Source organism: Myripristis murdjan, chromosome 21 (genome assembly GCF_902150065.1).
Source record: "Myripristis murdjan chromosome 21, fMyrMur1.1, whole genome shotgun sequence".
Lineage (NCBI taxonomy): Eukaryota > Metazoa > Chordata > Actinopteri > Holocentriformes > Holocentridae > Myripristis > Myripristis murdjan.
In genome coordinates this window covers 20,044,538-20,065,371 of record NC_044000.1, presented here as the reverse complement: position 1 = coordinate 20,065,371, position 20,834 = coordinate 20,044,538, and the positions used below count along the sequence as shown (strand labels likewise).

The 20,834-nt window shown below is 42.2% G+C and overlaps 1 protein-coding gene across 1 annotated transcript in view; it reads left to right on the top strand.

The window, feature by feature from the left end:
* Nucleotides 1-20,575, top strand: part of nck2a (NCK adaptor protein 2a) — a 33,539-nt gene extending 12,964 nt beyond the window's left edge. Inside the window, exons 2-4 of the mRNA XM_030081174.1 lie at nt 12,188-12,429; nt 16,703-17,478; nt 18,507-20,575. Coding sequence (XP_029937034.1) covers nt 12,204-12,429; nt 16,703-17,478; nt 18,507-18,701 — 1,197 coding nt within the window. The 5' untranslated portion in view covers nt 12,188-12,203 and the 3' untranslated portion in view covers nt 18,702-20,575. The remainder of the gene's footprint in view (nt 1-12,187; nt 12,430-16,702; nt 17,479-18,506) is intronic.
* Nucleotides 20,576-20,834: the final 259 nt, after the last annotated feature.

Below are 20,834 nucleotides of genomic sequence, written 5' to 3'. Positions count from 1 at the left end.
ATCAAGCAGCAAAAAAGTTGTAGTGTCATGTGTTTGAGTTAATTTGCCTAACTTGACATTGTACATCCTGCAGATCTCAGTGTCAAGTGATAAATCTCATCTCACAACTCATGAAGCATGTTCCAGTGGCAGCTAGGGCTTTAACCACTACAGTGCAGTAAAAATGATTTATATATAACTGTTGCTATATGTTATAGTGCAGTCTGTCCCTACTGGATTGCCCTATTCCCCCATTCAGTCATAATCATGCGTCTCATACTAAACTCCAGGCACATGTTTGGACATAAAACACAATCCGTTCTTTTCCAGTATAAAAACTTTGTAACATTGATGTAGGCCTCTAACAAGAGTCTTCTCCTTATTCTCTGTTCTTTTCCACAAAACATATTCTGTACTTTTCAGTACTCATTCCCATTTGATTTTGTGCATCTAAATTACCTCTGTACTATTTCATTAAACAGCCCAGTGCCCACCCTACAGGCTTGGCAAGGCTTGTAGTGTTGATGCTCTGTAAGAAGGCAAGTACACACTGGTAGCATGCTGTCTCCTAACCAACTGTGACATTAAAAATATGTCTCCCAAGACCTCACATGCAAGTTGTAAATGGCTAAAATGGGACAGGGAGGTTCCCTTTAGCACATGCTACTTCCATTTTCTGCACACTGATCTGGTCTCCCGGGGTTTGTGACGTCAACATGAACTTATATAAGATGGACAAACAAGAATGGATAAGACGAGCAGAATATCAGGATCAGCTTAAACCCCACAGACACCTGCACAGTAATGTAGACAGCAGGTAAACGGTAGGTTTAGGCAGTCAAGTTTAGCCTTGCAAGTCATACTCTCATTGTAGCCTAGTTGTTGATGACAACTGGATGTTATATTAGGGTTTGACTATTGGTTTTATCAGACCGATATTGACTGAAGCTGTTGATATTTTATGTCGACACATATTTAATTAAAAAATTACTCAGCAAAAAATAAACAAGATAACTATTACCAGAATAAATCTCTTTTTAATTAAATGTTTGAATAAACAAAATGAATAAAGAAAATACTGCAAATGCATAAAAATGATAAGAGATGATACTTTCAAACCATTTTTAAAATATTATAAATAACAAATAAATAAGAAGTAGAGAGTAACTTGTTATTAGAGAGGGAAGACATGGACATGCAGCTATTTGGTATCCAGTAGACGATCCAAAAAAGGCAGACATCAGGCCAACAGTAAACGGATAAATCCATCTAACCATACTTAATATTTGAGGGGATCAGCATTGACAGTCGTAATACGGTTGTTGACATTTATATATTATGTACTGATGTATTTCATAACAGTAGTTAACAGTATAACTAACTGTGACAGTGCAACAACATCAATGCTGAAATATCTCAAAAAGCACAGTGTACGAAGTCTAGATATTGATACAACTGAGGAAAATGGGCCTGGCCAAGCAAGCATGATGACATATATGTGAGCTCCTGTGAGCAACTGGAACAGAAAGTGATGCAATTGATTCATTTTTGTCCATCACCTGCTTTAGCCTTTTTCTGATTTTTGGCACACCTTGGCTACCTAAAATATTAATTTAGACTGCAAACTGTCAATTAGTCAGTCACAAGAGAAACAGATTTGTACACATCCACATTTTGTTTTGGGGGGATCAAGGCGTCCAACAGGTCTGAATTCTTTTACAGTCTTTCTCTACTACTCTCGCTACTTCAGCCTGTTCTCTCTGGGGAGCCACAAGGTTGTACCTGATCAAAGAGAATAATTCAGGACCATAGCAGAGGGAGGAGTGCGGAGAAGACCCAAGGAGCAGGAGGTACAAAGAGAAGGTAAAGCTCAAGCTGGGAGAAAGTCAACAGTGTTTTTTTTTTGTTAAGCTAGGGAGAAGAAAGGGAGAGAGACAGCAAGTTTCAGAGAGCTATTCCTGTACTTTGTTGTTCTGTGCAGTATTCTCTGCATAAACTAACCTCAGTCTGTAACATCTTTTTTCACAACTTATTATTTTTGTGTAGTGAGGTTAACAAGTTTGCAAAATGCCTTTGGCTCTCATCGGATGATTAAGATTGAGTTTATTTTCTTATTCTGCACCCGGTCATCTCAGATGGTGCTGACGGCACGCTCATCACACATAATGAAGCTAGTTCTGGGTGAATCACAAAGCTGCTAATTGTACGCACACATAGGTACACCGGATAGATGCAGCTTGTTTGTATAGTTTCCCTCCCATGTTACCTCATTAAGAGTGTCTGTGTCTGCTTTCTTTGCTTGCAGGGGTATTCACAGATGTATTTTACCATTATGATTACATGCATGGCTAGGGATTGTGGAGCCAGATGTGGGAGAGTGAACCCCCTCAGTCCCTTCCTCAGGTGGTGCTTTTTACCCTGGGCATACAGCCCAATCCTCTCTGCAGTCCAAACTTCATGATCCCACATGAAACATCTTTCTCCCTTGATCACAGCGATCCCAGTCATGTAAAATAATATATCAAGTCAGAGCAATATAATCAGTTTCGGTTTGTCCTGTGGGTTTATTCACTACATCCTTCTACTGATGTGCAGAACCAGTCAGGACAGGACCTGTCAGAGGCTACAGAGACAGAGGGAATATGGAAGGCAATTTGAAAGTAAACAGACTATCGCTGCTTGTTCTGCATCCCTAGATGGGAGCTGAAAACAGCGAAGCATTTCATGAGCAGAAGTAGAACAGCATAAACTCGCTCACAAAGTGCCCTTGTGTGTTCATGTGATGAGAATTGTTGGTTAGAAGTGCCTAAAGTTCATTGAATGGAGCTTAAGCTTCTATGCGGAATAAAACAAGAGCACGAGATGTGTCGCTCTCTCTGTTGAGCAGTGTTGTTTCTCTTTGGGAGGTCGCGTGTCCCGAGAACTGCATGAAAGTTTTTAAATACAAGTTAATATTTTACTGAATGTATTTGAATATATTTTGTTGCTTTAGCTGGCTTCTTTGCCACAGTAACAGCAGAGAGGGCTCATGGGTACTGCAGTATTGCATGCCATTTCATATACTAACCTGACAGAAAAATCTTATTTCAGAAATTCAGTTGAAACTTTTAGAAGAGATGGTCATAACATAACCTCACAGTATAGTTTATTTATCCAGGAGACTTCTGTGCTTCACTGTTGAATAATATTTTTTGGGCATTTCCGCTCCATTTAACAGCCACAGCGGAGAGAAGCGGAGAGAGACTGGAAAGATAGGGCAGAGAGAGGGGACAGTACACAGTGAAGGGCCAGACCCAAACCCAGGCCACTGCAGACAGCAAGCCCTATTGTGGTTAGAGTGAAAAGTAAAACTCCATTTGGGGAAAAACAATGGGGAAGGTACTTGGGGAAACTGCAGCTCTGCTCTCTTTGCAACTCTATACCGATGGTTTGACCCTTATGGAAGGCTGATGGAGCAAAAACTGTCTTGCAAAATACTTGGCTCCAAAACTATTTATTACCTGTATAAAAATACCTGTTTAAGCGGCAATTTTGCTTGTATCATTGCATTTTTATGCACTCAAGCCAATGATCTTCCTTTTATTCGCATTTCTTTATGCAGCATGCTCCATCAACTATTCCATATGACAAAAGGCTCTAGCCACTAACTACATCAGCTGCTCATTAATATAATGTAGCATTTTAACATGTTCTGACACATGTGATCAGCTCTGCTTAAAGAAATGGACGTGTAAGGAACATTGGCTAAAGTGCTTAAAGACACGATGGCACAGTCAAACGTGTCACTTCAGCGCGGATCTTTATTCTGTGTTAAGAGGCAATGAATGGCTGCATTGTTGATTTTTGTAAGACAGTTTTGGCCCCACTGGCCTTCCATAGAACCTTGGCCTTTCATTGAGTCTGTTAAAAGCACTCCTTTGCAAAGCCTGCCTACACTGCACAGGAGCTTAAATGTTTGCAGGAGAGGACAAATGTAGGTAACAGGAGAATCCAGAGGCATCAGATGTCCTCAGGTTGTGTTCTAGATGTGTAGGAAGTGCCAACAATTTGCTGAATCTGGCCTTACAGCTATCTGCTTTGCTTGCTTATACTAGCAGACCTGTCTTCATTCCCTTACTCTCATGGTTTTCGATTCACTTTGAAAGAGCTTTAAGCGTATCCTTATAGGATATTGATTATATTTGATTGCTCTTTTCTTTACATTTACTGTCTGTGCATCTACTTACTGCTGAGTGTTCCTGTTTATTTTTTCTGTGGATTGTAAAATATATATATAAAGGAGTGGAGTGTAGGGAAAACTTGTTTTGCTCATGGCACTTAGTTTATTTGATTCCACAAGCTTCTCATACCCAGCAAGTAAAGTTCCATGGCCAATAATACGCTGGAGTGTATTAAACCCTTTCTGTGCGTGAAACTCTTTAAACCCTCTGGTCTCAAAGTGCTCAATATGGTTTTTAGCATCACTTTGTCTCCGTCAGGTTGCACATCAATAAGTCTACAACCGCATATTTTTTGGGGCTGTTTTCTGAAATTCAACACTGTATCAGGTGGGAATGATGGATGCGTAGAGGAAAATGACCTGGCTTTCCTCCCTACTGTGTTTCTCTCCATGTTTTAATGGTACAATGGATTTGCAAAAGCTTGGAGAGAGAACACAGCCCTGTGCAGTACAGTAGCTCACAGCCACCGCTAAATCTTTATTTGACCTGGAAGCGACCTCTTTCTGATTACATTAGATCACACATACACACATACACACACACACACACACACACACACACACACACACACCCACACCCACACCCCATCACCATCGCCTCCGGCTTTCCCTGTCTCCTCCAGTGGAGGGAAAACAAACAGCATTGTACATCAAAGCTGTTTTCAGTACATTTGCCCCATTCTGCCTTACAGTGCATGCTTTTTGATGTTGTGCCAGGGGACATGGATACCAGACTGTCACCCAAGGAGGTAAAAATAGAGGCAATCCCTCACTCTGCTTATGAGCAAGTGATGCAAGGAGGATAGAAAAACATGACAACAAAACTATGATAATGGGCAGTGACTCACAGCAGAGAGGGCTTCTGTTGAACATGGTATTGGAGAACTTAACGAAGACAGGTTGCTCACGAGAGACTGAGTGCAGGGAGAGTGTGCAGAAGTGAACCATCGCTGTATTGTTATGACAGGAGGGGACATGGATATAAAGAAATAGAGGAGACAAAGTACGTTTTTAAGCTGTGTGGCAAAAGGGGAACATCAGAAAAACATGAATATAGAATAAAAGCTAAACCCTGTGAAGAGTCTAAACAGCAGAGGGGAGTGGAGGTGGGTGAAAGTCAGGTTCTATGGGGGATGCCCCTGTCAGTGAATACGGGACCACCCACTGGTCGTAGTCATGGAAACTCACTCAGCAATGTTGGCCGTACTCAGGAGAGGAGGGTTGGGAGGAAGGTCCTATTCAAAGAAAGAAGGGAATTCCACATTTCTGTCATCGTCCATTTAGTCAAGTGAAGACAGGCGTTAGTGCTTGGAGGCCTCGCTGCTTCAAACAGAGGCTGATATGATGACTCAAACGGCTGTTCCCATCTGAGCTATGTTAGTGTCTCCCTCCATGCAATGCATTGATTTATGGCTGCACCTAATAGTTATTTTCATCATTGATTATTCCAGCTATTTATCATTGTTTTTGTTTTATTATCATTATTATTATTTGATCAATCAAACATAGTCCATAGTGGTATCTTAAACTTGCTTCTGTAGTCTGCTCACCAGCCAAAAAACAACAACCCAAGTGTTACCTTTAGAATAATATGAGCAGGGGAAAAAAGTGCATGTTGTTGTCAGTGAAGCTGTAATCAGAAAACATTTAGTATTTGGACTTGATAAATGGAGGGAAATGACTCTTGTCGATTTATCCTGAGTCTATTCACTTTTACTGTACTGTAAATGTTATTAAGTACAAATTGTCAACCAAACCAATATCATTAACCATTGAAATTGTAATCAATAAATTGGCTGTCATTTGACCAATCAAGTAATCATGCCAATACTGCATACACTGGGGACAAAATCTGGTCAGTTGTATTCAGCATTTCAGTGTTTAATTTATATGAATTAGCTATTTGATGTTGCTTTTTTATATTCATATGGCCTAAGTCAGACAGTCAGTGTTTTCTGTCACAATACATTGCTGTACTTTTATAATGGTTGCACTCCTGTCCTCACTCTTAATGGCTATAAGGTTTAAACTGCTTTCACCAAGACTGGGAGTAGTTGGATTTGATAAAGGAGGCTACTCTATCCTCTAATGCGTAGTCATGTGGTGGGGTGATAGCAGGCCTGGGTCTAATTCTGTGGTCTGTAGAGTGTGCTGGTAGCTGAAATCACCTCCGCCAGTCTATTTTGAGCCGGCAGTTACAGAACCGCTTGATGTCTTCCGCTGCATTTGAGACCTCCTTGAGTGGTTCGAGTTTTGGGCCTATTGATGTTTTTTATCCTGGTCTTTTTGATGGCATCCACACGCATAGCACCCGTTTTCCCCCCCGAAACAGAAGAAGAGCAACCGCTAACCTCATCAGAGAGAGCGAGATGAGCTGACGCCATGCACCACACCCTGAGTTTGGGGCTTGTGCGTGTGTGTGTGTCTGTGTGTCAGTGAGCGTTGGTGTGCATGTGTGTGTGTGAGAGAGGGAGATTGTTAATGTAGTTTAAAAAAAAAATTGGTTCCATAATGTAATCTGTCAAGATTACGTGTCTCTCAGTGCTTTGTGGCATGTTTAATAATGCAGCAATTTGTCAATAGCAGCAGCCATACATGTGGAACACATCATTAACGCTGACCGCATTTGAAATGCATCAAATGTATTTTGCATCCATAGGGCCAGCTCTGACCCGCTTTCACATGGCGAGCATTGTACCAGCCAAAGTATTTTGTTAAAAGGTCTATTAGGCCTCTCGAAAATCAGTGATCACTTGTTCACAGTCATCCAGAAGGCTGTAGTAGTGTGTTGGGGTCTGCTTCCTTACGCTTCAGTCTATTCAGTTTACTCTGAATGTTTCAGACACAAAGCTAGTAGGAGGTAAAGCTGTCCCTCTTCCTCTGAGAAGCAACTAATGCAAACAGTGTAGAATGGAGGGGGAGGTGGAAATGTTCCCTCATTGGCTGATCTACCGGCTGTCTTTGACCTGAATGCCAAACACAGAAAGCTCTGCCAGACTTCTTTTTTTTTTTAAACATTCCCTCTCTTTTTTTATAATCCTCTTTTACTTTCCCTTTCTCTTTGTGTGGTGTTGAAAGCGCCTCTGAGCTTTTCCCCCCTCAGTGAAGGGCGTTGTGAAGTGCTGGCGTAGCCCAACTCAGCAGTCTGTCGCTCATCTCTTTCTTTTTTTTTTTTTTTTAACTCTCTCAGAAGAAGAACGGAGGGTCACAGGGAGCATGGGCTCTCGGGCTCTTCTCTTTTTAAACCCACTTTCTCCCAAATATGTTTGGATTCCTTTGTGTGCGTGCACACTCGCTCACATACGCAGATGTTTTGTTATACCTTTTGTCTTTCTGTTAAACATATCAGGAGAACTGAACCTAGAAATAAAACAGTTACTCTGATTAAATGAAAAGTGTGTTGCATGCTAAAAATGGATGTTGAGGTGCTATAAGCTGAGACTTTGAGATTGATTGCAGTGTAAGCTGCCCTCATGGATTTTCATGCGCTGAGAGTGACGACATGTGTATAAGCATGATGATATATGTGCCACTCTGGCATACATGACTGACTGCCCACAGAGGAGGATGGATTTGATTTGGAGTGGCATTCCCATCACTCCACCTAATGAGGATGGTTGTCAAGGAGACAGAGAATTTGGTGTGGATGAGGGGAAGCAAAGTACTCATGCCACAATGGGAGAAAAATAAGAATGACAATTGAAAGATATTGCAGTTATTTTCAACCTGGTCCTCGTTTTTTTTAGTTCTTGCCAGCTTGACAAGTGATTGCATTCAAAATTGCGTCCCTTACCTCACTGTTGTGATATTGTCTCCAGTTGACTGGGATCACTGCTGTCCAATACACACCAAGAAGCTCAACATAGTCTCCAACAGCTGGATCCAAAAAGCAACAACAGCACTCAAAAGGACCTGTCTACATCTGGTTTTCTGATTATCCACTGCCTGAAACATGTGTAGATTGTTGTATTAGTCTATTTAAAGACTCTTATGGTAGATTTGTGTAATGTTGTCTTTTCTGTAGGGCCAACTGAGAAAGAATGATCACTTGAATCTCCTAATAGTAAGTACAAGTAGGGTATGTGGCAGTTTTTTTGTGCTCCACCTAGCATCATTGTGGAAGTACGCCAACACACGCAGTAAACATGACAGAGAACTCACTGGTGTTGGCGGCCTAGGGTATTAAAAATCAAAATTATGAATTATATTCATACAAACATATTCAACCATACTTTAGAAAGGGCAAGAAATACCTACTGTAGAGTGTGTATGGTTGCTTTTAGTGTCATAAATATAAATAATTTTGAATGTGGGCATTCCAATAAGTAAAACCTGCCTGAATCCTCTCCAGAATCCTTTCAAACTGAAGCAACAAAATCCTGTTCTTGCGCTTCTTCCAACGTGACCTGCAAGTGGCAGAAGACCGGCAGCCAATAAAGTAAACAAGAAAGTGTTTCAGCAGTGCTAAAAAGCAGCAAATGGGCTGTTATAACTGAAATGTTGAGTTAGTTATACAATCACAGCTATGTAAGATGTGCAACCTCCATGTGAGTGTTAATTTGGTGAAGACTTGTTTAAGTCGCTTTTTGGATGAGCTGTTTGAAATTGCGTTGGCCCACTGTGAGAACCTACGAACTTGAGATTTGCAAAGCTTTACAGTGAAGCCAAGTGATGAAAATTTGAAAAGCTCAGGTTGGAAATCCTTTAACATGGAGACAGACACACAAGCAGAGAAATGGGGCAGAAGTAGAAAGGTGGAAAAGGAAGTTGTGTAGCAAGACTGTTTTCAGCTGGAAAGTCTGAGTTTATTCCTGTGATGGCAAACATCTGTCCTGACAATCTTTGCCAACTTCACTGTCACTTTTCTCCAGCTGCACCTGCCATCCACGACCTCCCTGTGTAGGAGGTGGAAGGGCAAGCGAAAAGACAGTCAATAGTGTATTCCAAAAAAAGGTTTTCTCCGATATACTAACGGGTCTTCAGATCTGTTTCCAAATATCTCTGACTCGTGAACAATGAGTTTCCCCAGCAGGTTTGTTTAGGTTCGCTCATCCATTGATTCACAGCGATAGATATAAACGCATTGGGGAGGAAAAAATGAAGCAAGAATTCCCTGCCTTGTGTAATCCTGCAGCTGTGGCCCGAGGCAGACCGAGGCCACGGCATGCTCACATACCACCTGTCACCTGAACAGGGTAACGTCACTATCATCGTTTCATCATAAATCTGCCCCTTCACTTCTATCTCCTGTCTTTTCTCCAACACAGAACCCACTTTTTATTTCTACATGAATTTCCAACTGACTCTCCATCTTTGTAGCACCCGTTCTTGCTACACCAAAGTGGCGGTCTTGGCTGCATTTATAAATGAGGTTATTGTTAACTCTACTCAACTCTCCCACTGGCATGTTGCTCAACTCCCTCCTGCGCCTCCTCTCCTCCTCTGCTGTCCCTGTCCCAGCCTGTGAGGAAATCCAGTTTGACAGCTTTAGTGACGGCAAGCAGAGGCACATTCACAAGTGCAATGCTCCACTGCACAAACTGCAACATGTGATTTACATTGTTCATAGCAGAAGACAGAGAGAAGACAGTTGTGAGATGTTCTCATGTGGTGTGAGACAGACAACCCACTTTTACTTGTAAATGCACGTAAGAATTGATAGCAGTAATGGCTTTGCTGTCTCTTCCTCGATGGCAGTGCTGTGTCTGTGGTTCTGGCCTAATTGAAGTGGAATTTAATATCTTCTGTTTAGAAAAAAAAAAACAGTGCCTTAGAGTGTTCCCATTTGCATTTCATGAAATATAGTCTGCACAGAAGATATCAATCTTTCCAGCAGTAATGAAATCCTTTATATGGTGTAATTTGTGTGGCTACACTTCTCATGAGTCATAATTCTCTTTTGTGGTCACGCTTTATCTGCGCTGTGCCCTCTCATTAAAGAATAAAGTGTCAATGACAATATGAGAGAGGGAATGTGCGACTCCCCATGCAGCTTAGCTGTGTGCCTGTGTGATTCTCTGAGAGGCTCAGGCATGTTGCACACACAGATGTGTAAACACACATCCACACTAATCACTCTCACTTTAAATCAACTTTTTTTTATGTTGTTTTATTCTGAGATTTACTCAGCAGGGATTTACAGTATTCTCCCTGTATAAGAATGAATGCTAAATGATGGCAACTATAGATGGATAGATAGATAGTATGTTATCCATAAATGACTTAACCTGATGCAATGACCATACACTTATATAAAAAGTAGGTGTGATTTATGTAATTGCACCCTGCTTTCTGAAATGTGTGGAACAGCACTCTTAACTGTCCATTTGAGCTCCTGCAGAGTGTTGTTGCTATAAATTACAGCATCCCACAGTAGCTACTGGAAACATAGCATCAGATTGGATGTGCAAAAGGCAGATTTTTGTGTGATTACTTAGACTGAACATTGGTCTGTACCACTGAGTGGAAAAACTGCTCGAAATGACTATGTATTGTGTAGTATTTTATGTTTTCTCCCCTTCTCTCTCAAATTGTCACTTCTTTATGTGCGGTGGAGCGACTTCCCTTAATTTATTTGTCTGATCTTTTTTTAAAATTATTTTTCGAGCCGCAGACTGTTAACTTGGCGGCGTTCTAAACATAGACTGGATTGCTAAGATGATTTTCATACCATGAGATTCCTCCTATCACAGGCAAGGTTTTGACAGGACCTAAATAAAACTACATCAAGCTTCCCTGGCAACCTTTCATGTATTCTCTCAAACAGACAATTTCTAGTTTTCATCCTTTTGCATCATTGGGCTCTTGTAATACATGTAAACCCTCATACAGATACAGCAGTTGAGGTGGGCCAGTAAAACCATGTTAAATCATCTCAGCAAAGGCTTGGTGAAATAGAGCATGTAATCCCTTACTGTCTGTCTCTAAAACAAATGGGCAGGGCTGTTTGTGTGTGTGCCAGAAAGAGCTTGTACAATGATTTTTTTTTTCAACATGTATGCTTGAACTCTACACCAAATAAGATGAAACACAGTGTGTTAAAATAAATATATTTTGCAACCAAGTGGTGCTGAATTTTTCTTTTCTCTCTATACCATAACAGAAGCCTTTTTAGTTGGGCTCAGTGTTGCATTTAAGAACTATTAGTATCCTAAAATGTGTGCCTTGAAACTTGAAACTGCAGTTAGAGGAGCTGTTATCTCCTCTATTTAGCATCTTCTTGCGTTATTTTGTGGTTTGTGTGAATAGGACAATCATTGGTTTTTTGATTGCTTCAATAGAGCACCAAGAAATTTCAGATTTTATTTTTCATTTTCTTGAATCAGTAAATTTATTTGTTTTACCCCACATGTAGACCTTGAATATCAGCATGAATATTTATACCCTTATTTAGCAAGGCTAGATAAAGGGTTGTAAAATTACTTATTTACAGCAAAATGGCAAGAGGGCACATGCCAGCGCACCTGCACTTAGAAACAGAAACACACACAAACAAATAAACATGCCTGGAGTCTACTCAGTTCATTATTGCCATACAGTCCACATCCAATCTCTTGTCTTGTGCCTGTGGCAGTGGCCAGTGTAACCAGTCATTAACACTGGCATTAGACTGTCTGTTGTTCCAAATTAATTGCTCACTGTAAGCAGTTTTATTTGGAACAATAGATAGTCTGTTAATTATAAACCGTTTCTTGGAACTGGTTTACATATTTTCTTCCTTACACTGTGTACTACGGGGGCTTGCACCTTGATAACAGCATTTGCACAAAGGATATCTTATATTTGACTGAAGCTTACATAACTGTCCCTTAATCTCACTATCATACACTATTGCTTACCCACACAGTTTTAAACACTTGGAAAAACACTGATTTTCCGTCATGTCAAACCAAAGCTGCTGTACATCTGTCAGCCTCTGTCGTGTGTGTTTGTTGCTTGTTATTTAGTGGTGTAAGTCCATAGCTCACCACAGTCCCCCTCTTCCCGCAGGGAGACTCCATGAAAGATGACAGAGGAGGTGATTGTTGTAGCCAAGTGGGACTACACGGCCCAGCAGGACCAGGAACTTGACATCCGTAAAAACGAGCGTCTCTTCCTGCTGGACGACTCGAAGACCTGGTGGCGCGTTCGTAACACCTCCAACCAAACGGGCTACGTTCCATCCAACTATGTCGAGCGCAAGAACAGCCTGAAGAAAGGCTCGCTGGTGAAAAACATCAAAGACACACTAGGTAAGAAGGATTTTTTTTTTTTATTGCTTGTTTCACTTTCCTCGGATGTTTCAAGTTGATGCGAGTGATACGTTTTTTTGTAAAAGTGGAAAATATCCATACTTCCTTTGCAATACTGCTCTGCTCCTTGCTGAAGGAGATAGATGGGATGGAAAGACAGGGTTCCCACAAGTCCTGGAAAACCTGGACATCCTGGATATTTATGGACTTGTTATCCAGTCATGGGAACCACCTGGAAATTTCAAAAACATATAAAAGGGACTGAAAATACTCATGTGATCCTCTAAAATTATAAGGTTTGGCTGTGATTACATAATCCCATGTTTTCCTGAGGTCACATTGCACATTTTTAGCAGCTGACACCCCGCACCTGTTGATACCATTGATATTCAGATTCTTTTAAACCGAAAAATTACAACATAAAGCATGTAAAGTAAAAATTTCTCTATAATTTGCCCAATTATGTTAGTCCAGTTTGTGATGCTTATGGAGAAACCATAAGATTTGTGCTTTGTACAGGATGTGAATCAACTTGTAGCTAAGGGCAATACTTTAGTACAAAAGTATTTACCCTAAGTAAAAGCAAAAATGACTGAAAATACACAAAAAGCTACTCAATTACAGTAACACAAGTGAATGCCATTGGTTACTTCCACCTTGGAGATAGATGTGGTCATTAGAAGCGAACTCTGTGAGTGTGTGTGTGTGTGTGCACCCTGAATCTTTCTCTGAGTGGAAGTATAAGTGATTCCCTCACTGTCTCTCTGTCCTAGTTGGGAGCTGCCACTGAGCACCCCAGGGACCGTCTTGAGCCGGCCATTGCTCTCAGCTGTCAGCACATTGTCTCTCAGTCCCCAATCCTGACATGACTTGAATGCAGCAGATTGCAGATGTAGCCGGAGTAAAGATGCCACAGATGTCACAGCCAGAAAACAGCCACGACAAAACAAGACGGCCCAAATCATAGATGTTTACTAAAAGAGGGAGGAGTTGTTATGCAGTGCGCCGGGGTTGTTTGTGTCAAGAAAGAAGGAATTAATCTAAAAATGATCAGCTGCTCTACTTTCTTGAGACAGGAAAAGAGAGCCAGGACAGAGAACTAAGCAGCAAAGGCATTTATTTCTTGTGACAGTTCTAAGTATGAGTTACCACTTTCTGTCTGTAGGGAGAAGGAGAGGGGCGGAGGGGGAGAGAATAGAAACATCTGGTGGAAATTCTAACAAGATGGGGTGATCAAATAGTGTAATTCATATAAATAGTAACTGTAGTCCTGAAGGGTGGCTGTATTTAGAATGGGGAAGGAGTAGTGAGGACAGAGAGAGTGATATGAGGGCCGATGGAGAGAGTCTGCTCCTGAGACGCTGATTTTTCTCGGCTCACTGGATACCTCCCCCCGGGGAAACTCTACCAGACTATGTGAGCCAACATGACACAGCCTGCCACTGTCTTCCCCACCAGGGCTGTGTGTGTGTGTGTGTATATATACAGAGAGGACATGCATCTCCATCTCACTCTCCCACGCCAATACCATTTCCACCAATCTCTTTATGTCTTCAGGCTCTATCATCGTACTTCTGTTTTCTCGTGATCATTAGATTGATCAGTGGTGGGATCGCTGGCCTAATGGCTGTGTTGGAATGATGGATTACCTTTCTGTCCCCGACCATGTAACATATTGACTACAACATAATGGCCTAGTTCCATTTCGGTCTCAAGCATTTCACTTCCAGCCACCAGCTCTTCAGTGTTAAAAGCCTGTGTGTAAGAACAATTTCATGATGATGAGGCGATGACCAGCAGGTGAGTTCAGAGGCTAATGGAAATTGCTCATGATCGGAGAATCGGATTGGTTGCCATTGAAATTACTTCATCCCGTCTCGTTTTTTTTTGGTGGATCATTAGGCCCACGTTTTAATTATAGAGCTTGTAGATAGGCAGTGATCGCTGTTATCTCAAGGTTTTCTCTCCCGATTCCAAGTGCTTTAATGTGGCTGTATCATGATGTGGGTTTGTGCAGACAAGTACTCCACCCATCTAGACAGAGTTAGATTGCAAATGGATGCATGCTGCTTTGTGTCCCAATTTCCTCTCATGCGGCATAAAAACAGTAGCACAGAAAATAAATAAATGGCCACAAGAATCCAGCAAACTTCCCATTGACACATTGTCTCATTTGTCTCCTTAAGCTTTTTGGCAGGTTTACTGTATCTACACACGGTAATGCATCAAGATTATGTATGCTTTTGGAAAATTAAGCCCAGAGCAGCACAGCAGGGGGATATCTACAGAGCCACAGAGCTGATTCATTTTCAGTACTCTTTAAAATTACAGTAGTCATCAACACAGTGCTAATGCACCATTTGTCGATCATCACATTGTGCTTTTTCAATTACCGAACACACTTAGGCTTGTCTGGTGGGTGGCGTGGTACTGTGTAAACTCATTTAAAGCTGCAGCTTCCTCTCTAACCTTCACTCTGAGGTTTGGAGTGAGGCAACGTGCTGCTAACTCGCAGTCCTCCAGGCTTTCAACCCCAGCTCAGTAGCTTCTGAGTTGGAGTCCCCTGGGCTTGGAAAACTGGCCTCCATACACAAGATGAAGAGGTGGGTGAAGGTTGGGAGTGGATGTGTGGGAGGAGAGGATGTAGTCTGTTGCTCCTCTAGCCAGCAGGCCAGTGCCTTGAAGTGGAAATGAGTGAGGAAGAAAGGTGTGCATGTGTGTGTACGCGTGTGAGTGTGTAAATGTGTTTTTGCTGAATTGAAGAGGTCTTAAGGGAGTTTGTGTCCGTTGCCATCTTGCATATCTCTGCCCTCTAGCCCATGGTAGTTGACAGTCTATTTTCTTTGCTCCTAAGGGACCACCTGAAGTAGACCCAAGAGACGACCTTTCTCCTTGGCTGGCAGCCAGTGGGAGTTAATATTCTCTCACATACATACATAGACACACCACCAGCAGATACATAGAATAGGCATTGGCATGCATTACCATCCATTGTACCACTGCTGACTCTATTCTATTAAACATGATCTGCTCAGTATTCCTATCTCATCCCGCCTCTTTGTGTTTTTGTCAGCTGTGTCCTCTGATGTGACGGTTCCACCGTGTGTGAGAAACAGCTGCCAGGGGACCCTTTGTCTTTGTGCCTGACTCTCCTCTTCCTCCTCGTTCTGTCAACAAGTTTCATGCTACTCTGTGTGAACCCAGCAATTTCCCAAATTATCTAAATGTTCTGGTCAGCGCTGACATTTCTGTGGCATTTCAGCCAGGACTCTGGAGCAAACTGGGCAATTAGCCCTCAACAAATTAACAGGATCTCACTTAAGTTTGTGGTTAGTGGTAGTAGTTAAATTGGTAGCATATACAAGCATGCTGACATCAAACTGAAAATGTCTGGAATGAAGTGAACTGTTTAAATGTTGTTAGTGGCATAGTATCACATCTTTAACGTGAATTTGAAGAGGAGAGCTCCTCGGTTGTGTTCAGTTTACCGACTTTGGAGACCTAAGGCTCTGTCATGGTCTGCCAGCACCTGTTTAAGGAGATGTCTTTGGAAGTGTGTGAATGAAAAAGTGAGAGACAGGTAGGAGAGGAGCCAACTTTGATCCTCGAGATGCCTGTCATTATCAAACCCAGGGTGCCTGCTCCACTTTTCCTCCCGTCTCCACCACCTATTTTCAGCCTTTTGATTAGCATAGGTACGTGTAGGGCATGGAGATGGTGTAGGCAGAATACAAATTTCATAATGAGCACTTTCACTCCACTGGCCTTGAGAAAATGGACATGTGGTGCTCAGTGTGAGTTAATGTGTGCATCAACGGGGTCTATTGTTAACAGTAGGAGTATCAGTATCTGCCCTTCACTTTTCTCTGAGGATATCCTCTGTACTCTCTATCTAAAGTAGTCTTTGCTTCTGAGGGGTACTGAGTGCAACTTGCAGCCTCAATTAGTTTCCTGCTCCCCTAACCTGTGTCTACTCTCCCTGTGGAACTCAGGCCTTTCCCTGTTTGCTAATCAGCTCGTTCTGCTGACTCATTTGCCACGCCCTCTAAGCACTGCTGCCCTGACATCTTATCAGTTAAAAAGTTAAAAAGCAGATGGATATATAGTTCTTGAAAGTAATCGAAAGACATATTACCCAGAAACTGGGTAATTTCCCAGTCCTCAGAAATGTTTCCCTGGGCTCTCTGTTTGAAATGCAGGAAGCCTTCACTGATCCAACAGTCTTCCTCACAAACACTCTTTCCATTCTTTTCTGTTCCTCTTGATGCTTCAGGCTTGGGAAAAACTAGGAGGAAGACAAGCGCCCGTGATGCCTCCCCAACGCCAAGCTCAGACACAGAGTACCCCTCCAACGGCAGCGGGGGAGGAGGAGGGGGAGGAGGGGGAGCGGAGAGAATCTACGACCTCAACATCCCAGCTGTGGTCAAGTTTGCCTACACAGCGGAGAGGGAGGACGAGCTGACCCTGGTCAAGGGCTCTAGGGTCGTCGTGATGGAGAAGTGCAGCGACGGCTGGTGGCGGGGAAGCCAGGCAGGCCGTGTGGGCTGGTTTCCCTCCAACTACGTCCAGGAGGAACTAGGAGGAGGCGATGACAGGGGGGAGGGAGATGCCTCACGAGGCCACTATGGGAGCTCTCAGGGGACAGCGTTGGCTAATGGGCGCGCAGGGGGCCGTGGCAGAGTGCTCCACCTGGTTCAAACACTCTACCCCTTCAGCTCCGTGACAGAGGAGGAGCTGAACTTTGAGAAGGGAGAGGTGATGGAGGTGGTGGAAAAGCCCGAGAACGACCCCGAATGGTGGAAGTGCAAAAACTCGCGTGGCCTGGTGGGCCTGGTGCCTAAGAACTATGTGATGGTGCTGAATGAGGGGCAAGGCCTGCCCTCCTCCACGCCCAGCTCCCCGCAGATCCGCTCTGTGGCACCGGCACGCTCAGGGAAGTTCGCCGGGAGGGACTGGTACTATGGCAACATCACCAGACACCAGGCTGAGTGTATCCTCAACGAGAGAGGAGAGGAAGGTGACTTCCTCGTACGAGACAGCGAGTCATCGGTGAGTTAGGGTTTGGGCTTGAGGGAGTGGCGGTAGGGGGTGTGGCTGAAATGTTTATGAGAAGCACAGAAAAAGAAAATATATTGATTTCAATTTATATTACAAGAGATATTTGAGGATGAAAATGACAAATTAATAATCAAAAAGACATGAAGGTAGAAAATGCAGTACAAGGTATAACTGGGAGATTTTTTCCTGCTGCACCAGAAACAAGAACTAGCCCAAATGAGAACAAACAGGAAGTGGTGCTAGATCATGTTCCTGTTGTTCTTTGTTTTTCATCCATGTAGTGACGATCATGCCTGTAGCCAAGTTCCCTCAAACATAGCTATTTGCCTAATATACCTTCTCCTTTCTTCTCATGCTTACAAATCTCGACACAGGTGAAAATGATGGCAACATCAGTTGTCTTTGAGAGTAATTAAAGGTTTGATTATCATAACTCCTTCAAGCTCCAGCCTCTATCCTCTGATTCAATGATGGTGAGAGCTTGGACCTCATTGTTGCTCCATGTTGCTGTGTTTTTCCTCAATTTGGTTTCTTCAAATGCTCAACAGTCAACAAAAAAATGCTTCTCCTAAAACATGAATTGCATTTACCAGCTCTCACCAGTTGCTTTGGTTCCACATAACTGTGTAACCAGTCAGACAGACAGTGTCAGTCAGACAAATCTTGCCCTTCTTGGTTCCTTCCCTAGTCCCACATGTCGAGCAGGGATTAAACAAATCAACGGGAACTGGACCCTTCACATTTTAAAAATTAGAAGCTCCTGCTTTTTAGTGCCAGAGAGGTGCCAGAGGATTTAGATGCCATTGAATGAATGGAGTGATGTCATCACCTGTTACATGAAAAATTTAGGAATTCCTGCACAGCATATTGTCTGATCTTCAAATGTTATCATTTACTGCCACCTGCTGGTGTAAAGCATCCTGTGCCGCTGATATTTTCAGGGAGGCACAGACCATTTCTCCTATCACCTTCTTCTTTTCTAACCATCTGAACCCCTCTCCCTTTCTCCTGTTTTTCAGCCCAGTGATTTCTCTGTCTCTCTGAAGGCGGTGGGTAAGAATAAGCACTTTAAAGTGCAGCTGCAGGATGGAGTGTATTGCATCGGCCAGCGCAGGTTCAGCTCCATGGATGAACTAGTGGAGCACTACAAGAAAGCCCCCATTTTCACCAGTGAACAAGGAGACAAGCTGTACTTGGTCAAAGCGCTGCTGTGACGCACACATCCGCACACCTACACTGGAACATGCTTGTATGACACACAGACACACACAGACACACATACATACACATACACCCACAAGCACCTGTACTAATTCCACTCCTTTACTGTCTTAATGCAAGCCTTAGCTGTGGACCCTCTTGCTGTGGACGCAGGGGATCTCACACCTTCTGTACTGCATCCAGATCCTCAGTCTCTCCTTTAAGATTTATCTGTCGCCCTCCAGTGGTGAAAAGGTGAAATTCTCTCTGGCTGTACAACCAAACCATTACCCCAAGACTGCAAGCATTATGTAAGCAAATATCCAGTCACATGCGTCTTAGCCGGTCCATATTTAAGCCTCTCAGTTAGGAGTGTAACACTAACATATGCAGTGACCACACCTGCTGCTAACAGAGTGACTAAGGCCTTGTTTGGGGGGTTTAGCTTTCCTTCTGATGTCACACATGACCTCCCATTTAGTTCTGAACACACATAGGTTACACCATTGCTCTTAACCCACCAGACATGCTACACAGGAGGACAGACGTTAAGAACAGTAGAAAGAGGACACGGACTTCGGAGGGACCTTACTGTCTGGTGTTGTCCTGTCGGATTGCTGGCCTTTGTTTTATTTTGTTGTTTGTTTATTTTTTAAAAGATGTTTGAATGCTTGTTTTTGAGTCAGTGATGTGATTTTTTTTTTTTTTTTTTTTTTTTTTTTTAAGCTAATTTAAATCCCTCTCTGGAGGTTCCAATCATTGATCGTTCATTCAGTGGCTTCACAAAGTGACCATAATCACTCTCTTGCCTTTTTTCTCCTCGCCCGTATCTTCACTATTCCTTTACACAGTTTATCTCCCCTCTTGAAAACTTGTCTTCCCCCACTTTTGTCAAATTCCTTCTCCAGGCTTTATCCAGAAGGATCTTTTCAGAGATCTGGATCCCTCAAATTTCCTATACTATGTCTAAAAATGACGGAGATAGTATTACTGCGAAAAAGGAGAGCTCTGATGTCCAGCAGAGTTTGAATGTTTGTTAATGTACAACCAAATGTGCCACCCTCTACCTGTACTACTGGCTCTAGTTCTGCATTGCACTCGTTCTACTTGCATTCGTATTCATTGCTCTTAGTTCATGCTCTGTATTGTTTCAAGCTCACAGCGAACACGTTTCTGTTCTCCAGTTTGTGTCCGTAGCCGAGTGAAGGCACTAATTCAAGAGTAATAAGAAGTTTTTGGTAATGTTTTTGAGTAACTACACTTAAGACTCCCCCCATCTCAAAAATGACTTAGGGTGTACGTCTGTGAATAACTTTTACCATGCTGTCTTGCTGCAAATGAATGCAGTTAGGAAAGATTACCTCTTTTGATCAAGTGTTTGTCAAAGATGAATATATCTTTGTGAATTTTGTGATTACAGATAATTTTCCTCAAAATGTCTCATACTGTGCACACACACACACACACACACATACATATGCGTACACACAGAAACAAACTAAAATTCAGTGATTGACTGAGACCCTAATGACAGATTAGCCAACTAAGAGGGGGAGGCCAATAACTGTATATTGTAGGACATTGATGAATCATAAGTAAACTATAATTTAACTGCAAACAAATCATTTAGAAAATGTTTGTTAACAATTAGTTCATTAAACCAGTGCAACAACTTTGGTTGCTGTAGCAAGGCAGAAGCAATTTTTGAAAATTTGGTATTCATTTTTCACCATTATAAAAGCAAGTTATTGTCTTCTGGTTTATAAATGACTTCTAAGAGAAAAAAAAAATCATATGTCCTACCAAACAGTCTATTTGTTTTTATGTTCTTTTGCTATGTGCATTTGTTTACCAATCGGAGTGTTGATCATGGGGTTCTCAGCTTTTATAAGATATGATATATCTGAATGTTATTGAGCAATGTTATTTAATTCTTGTCTCCACTGTATGTATATATTCAAAATAAGATGAGGTGCATATATGAATCGTTTTGATCCAACTATGGTACTGTACCGCTGACAACGTGGTGAGAATTTAAATACTTTTGTTCAATAAAAGTTTTTTTTTGCAGAATACTAAAATTATTTGTCTTGAAATGTCTTTGTGCTGTGCTGAATAGGTGCTCCTGATTTGTCAAGAAAGGCAAT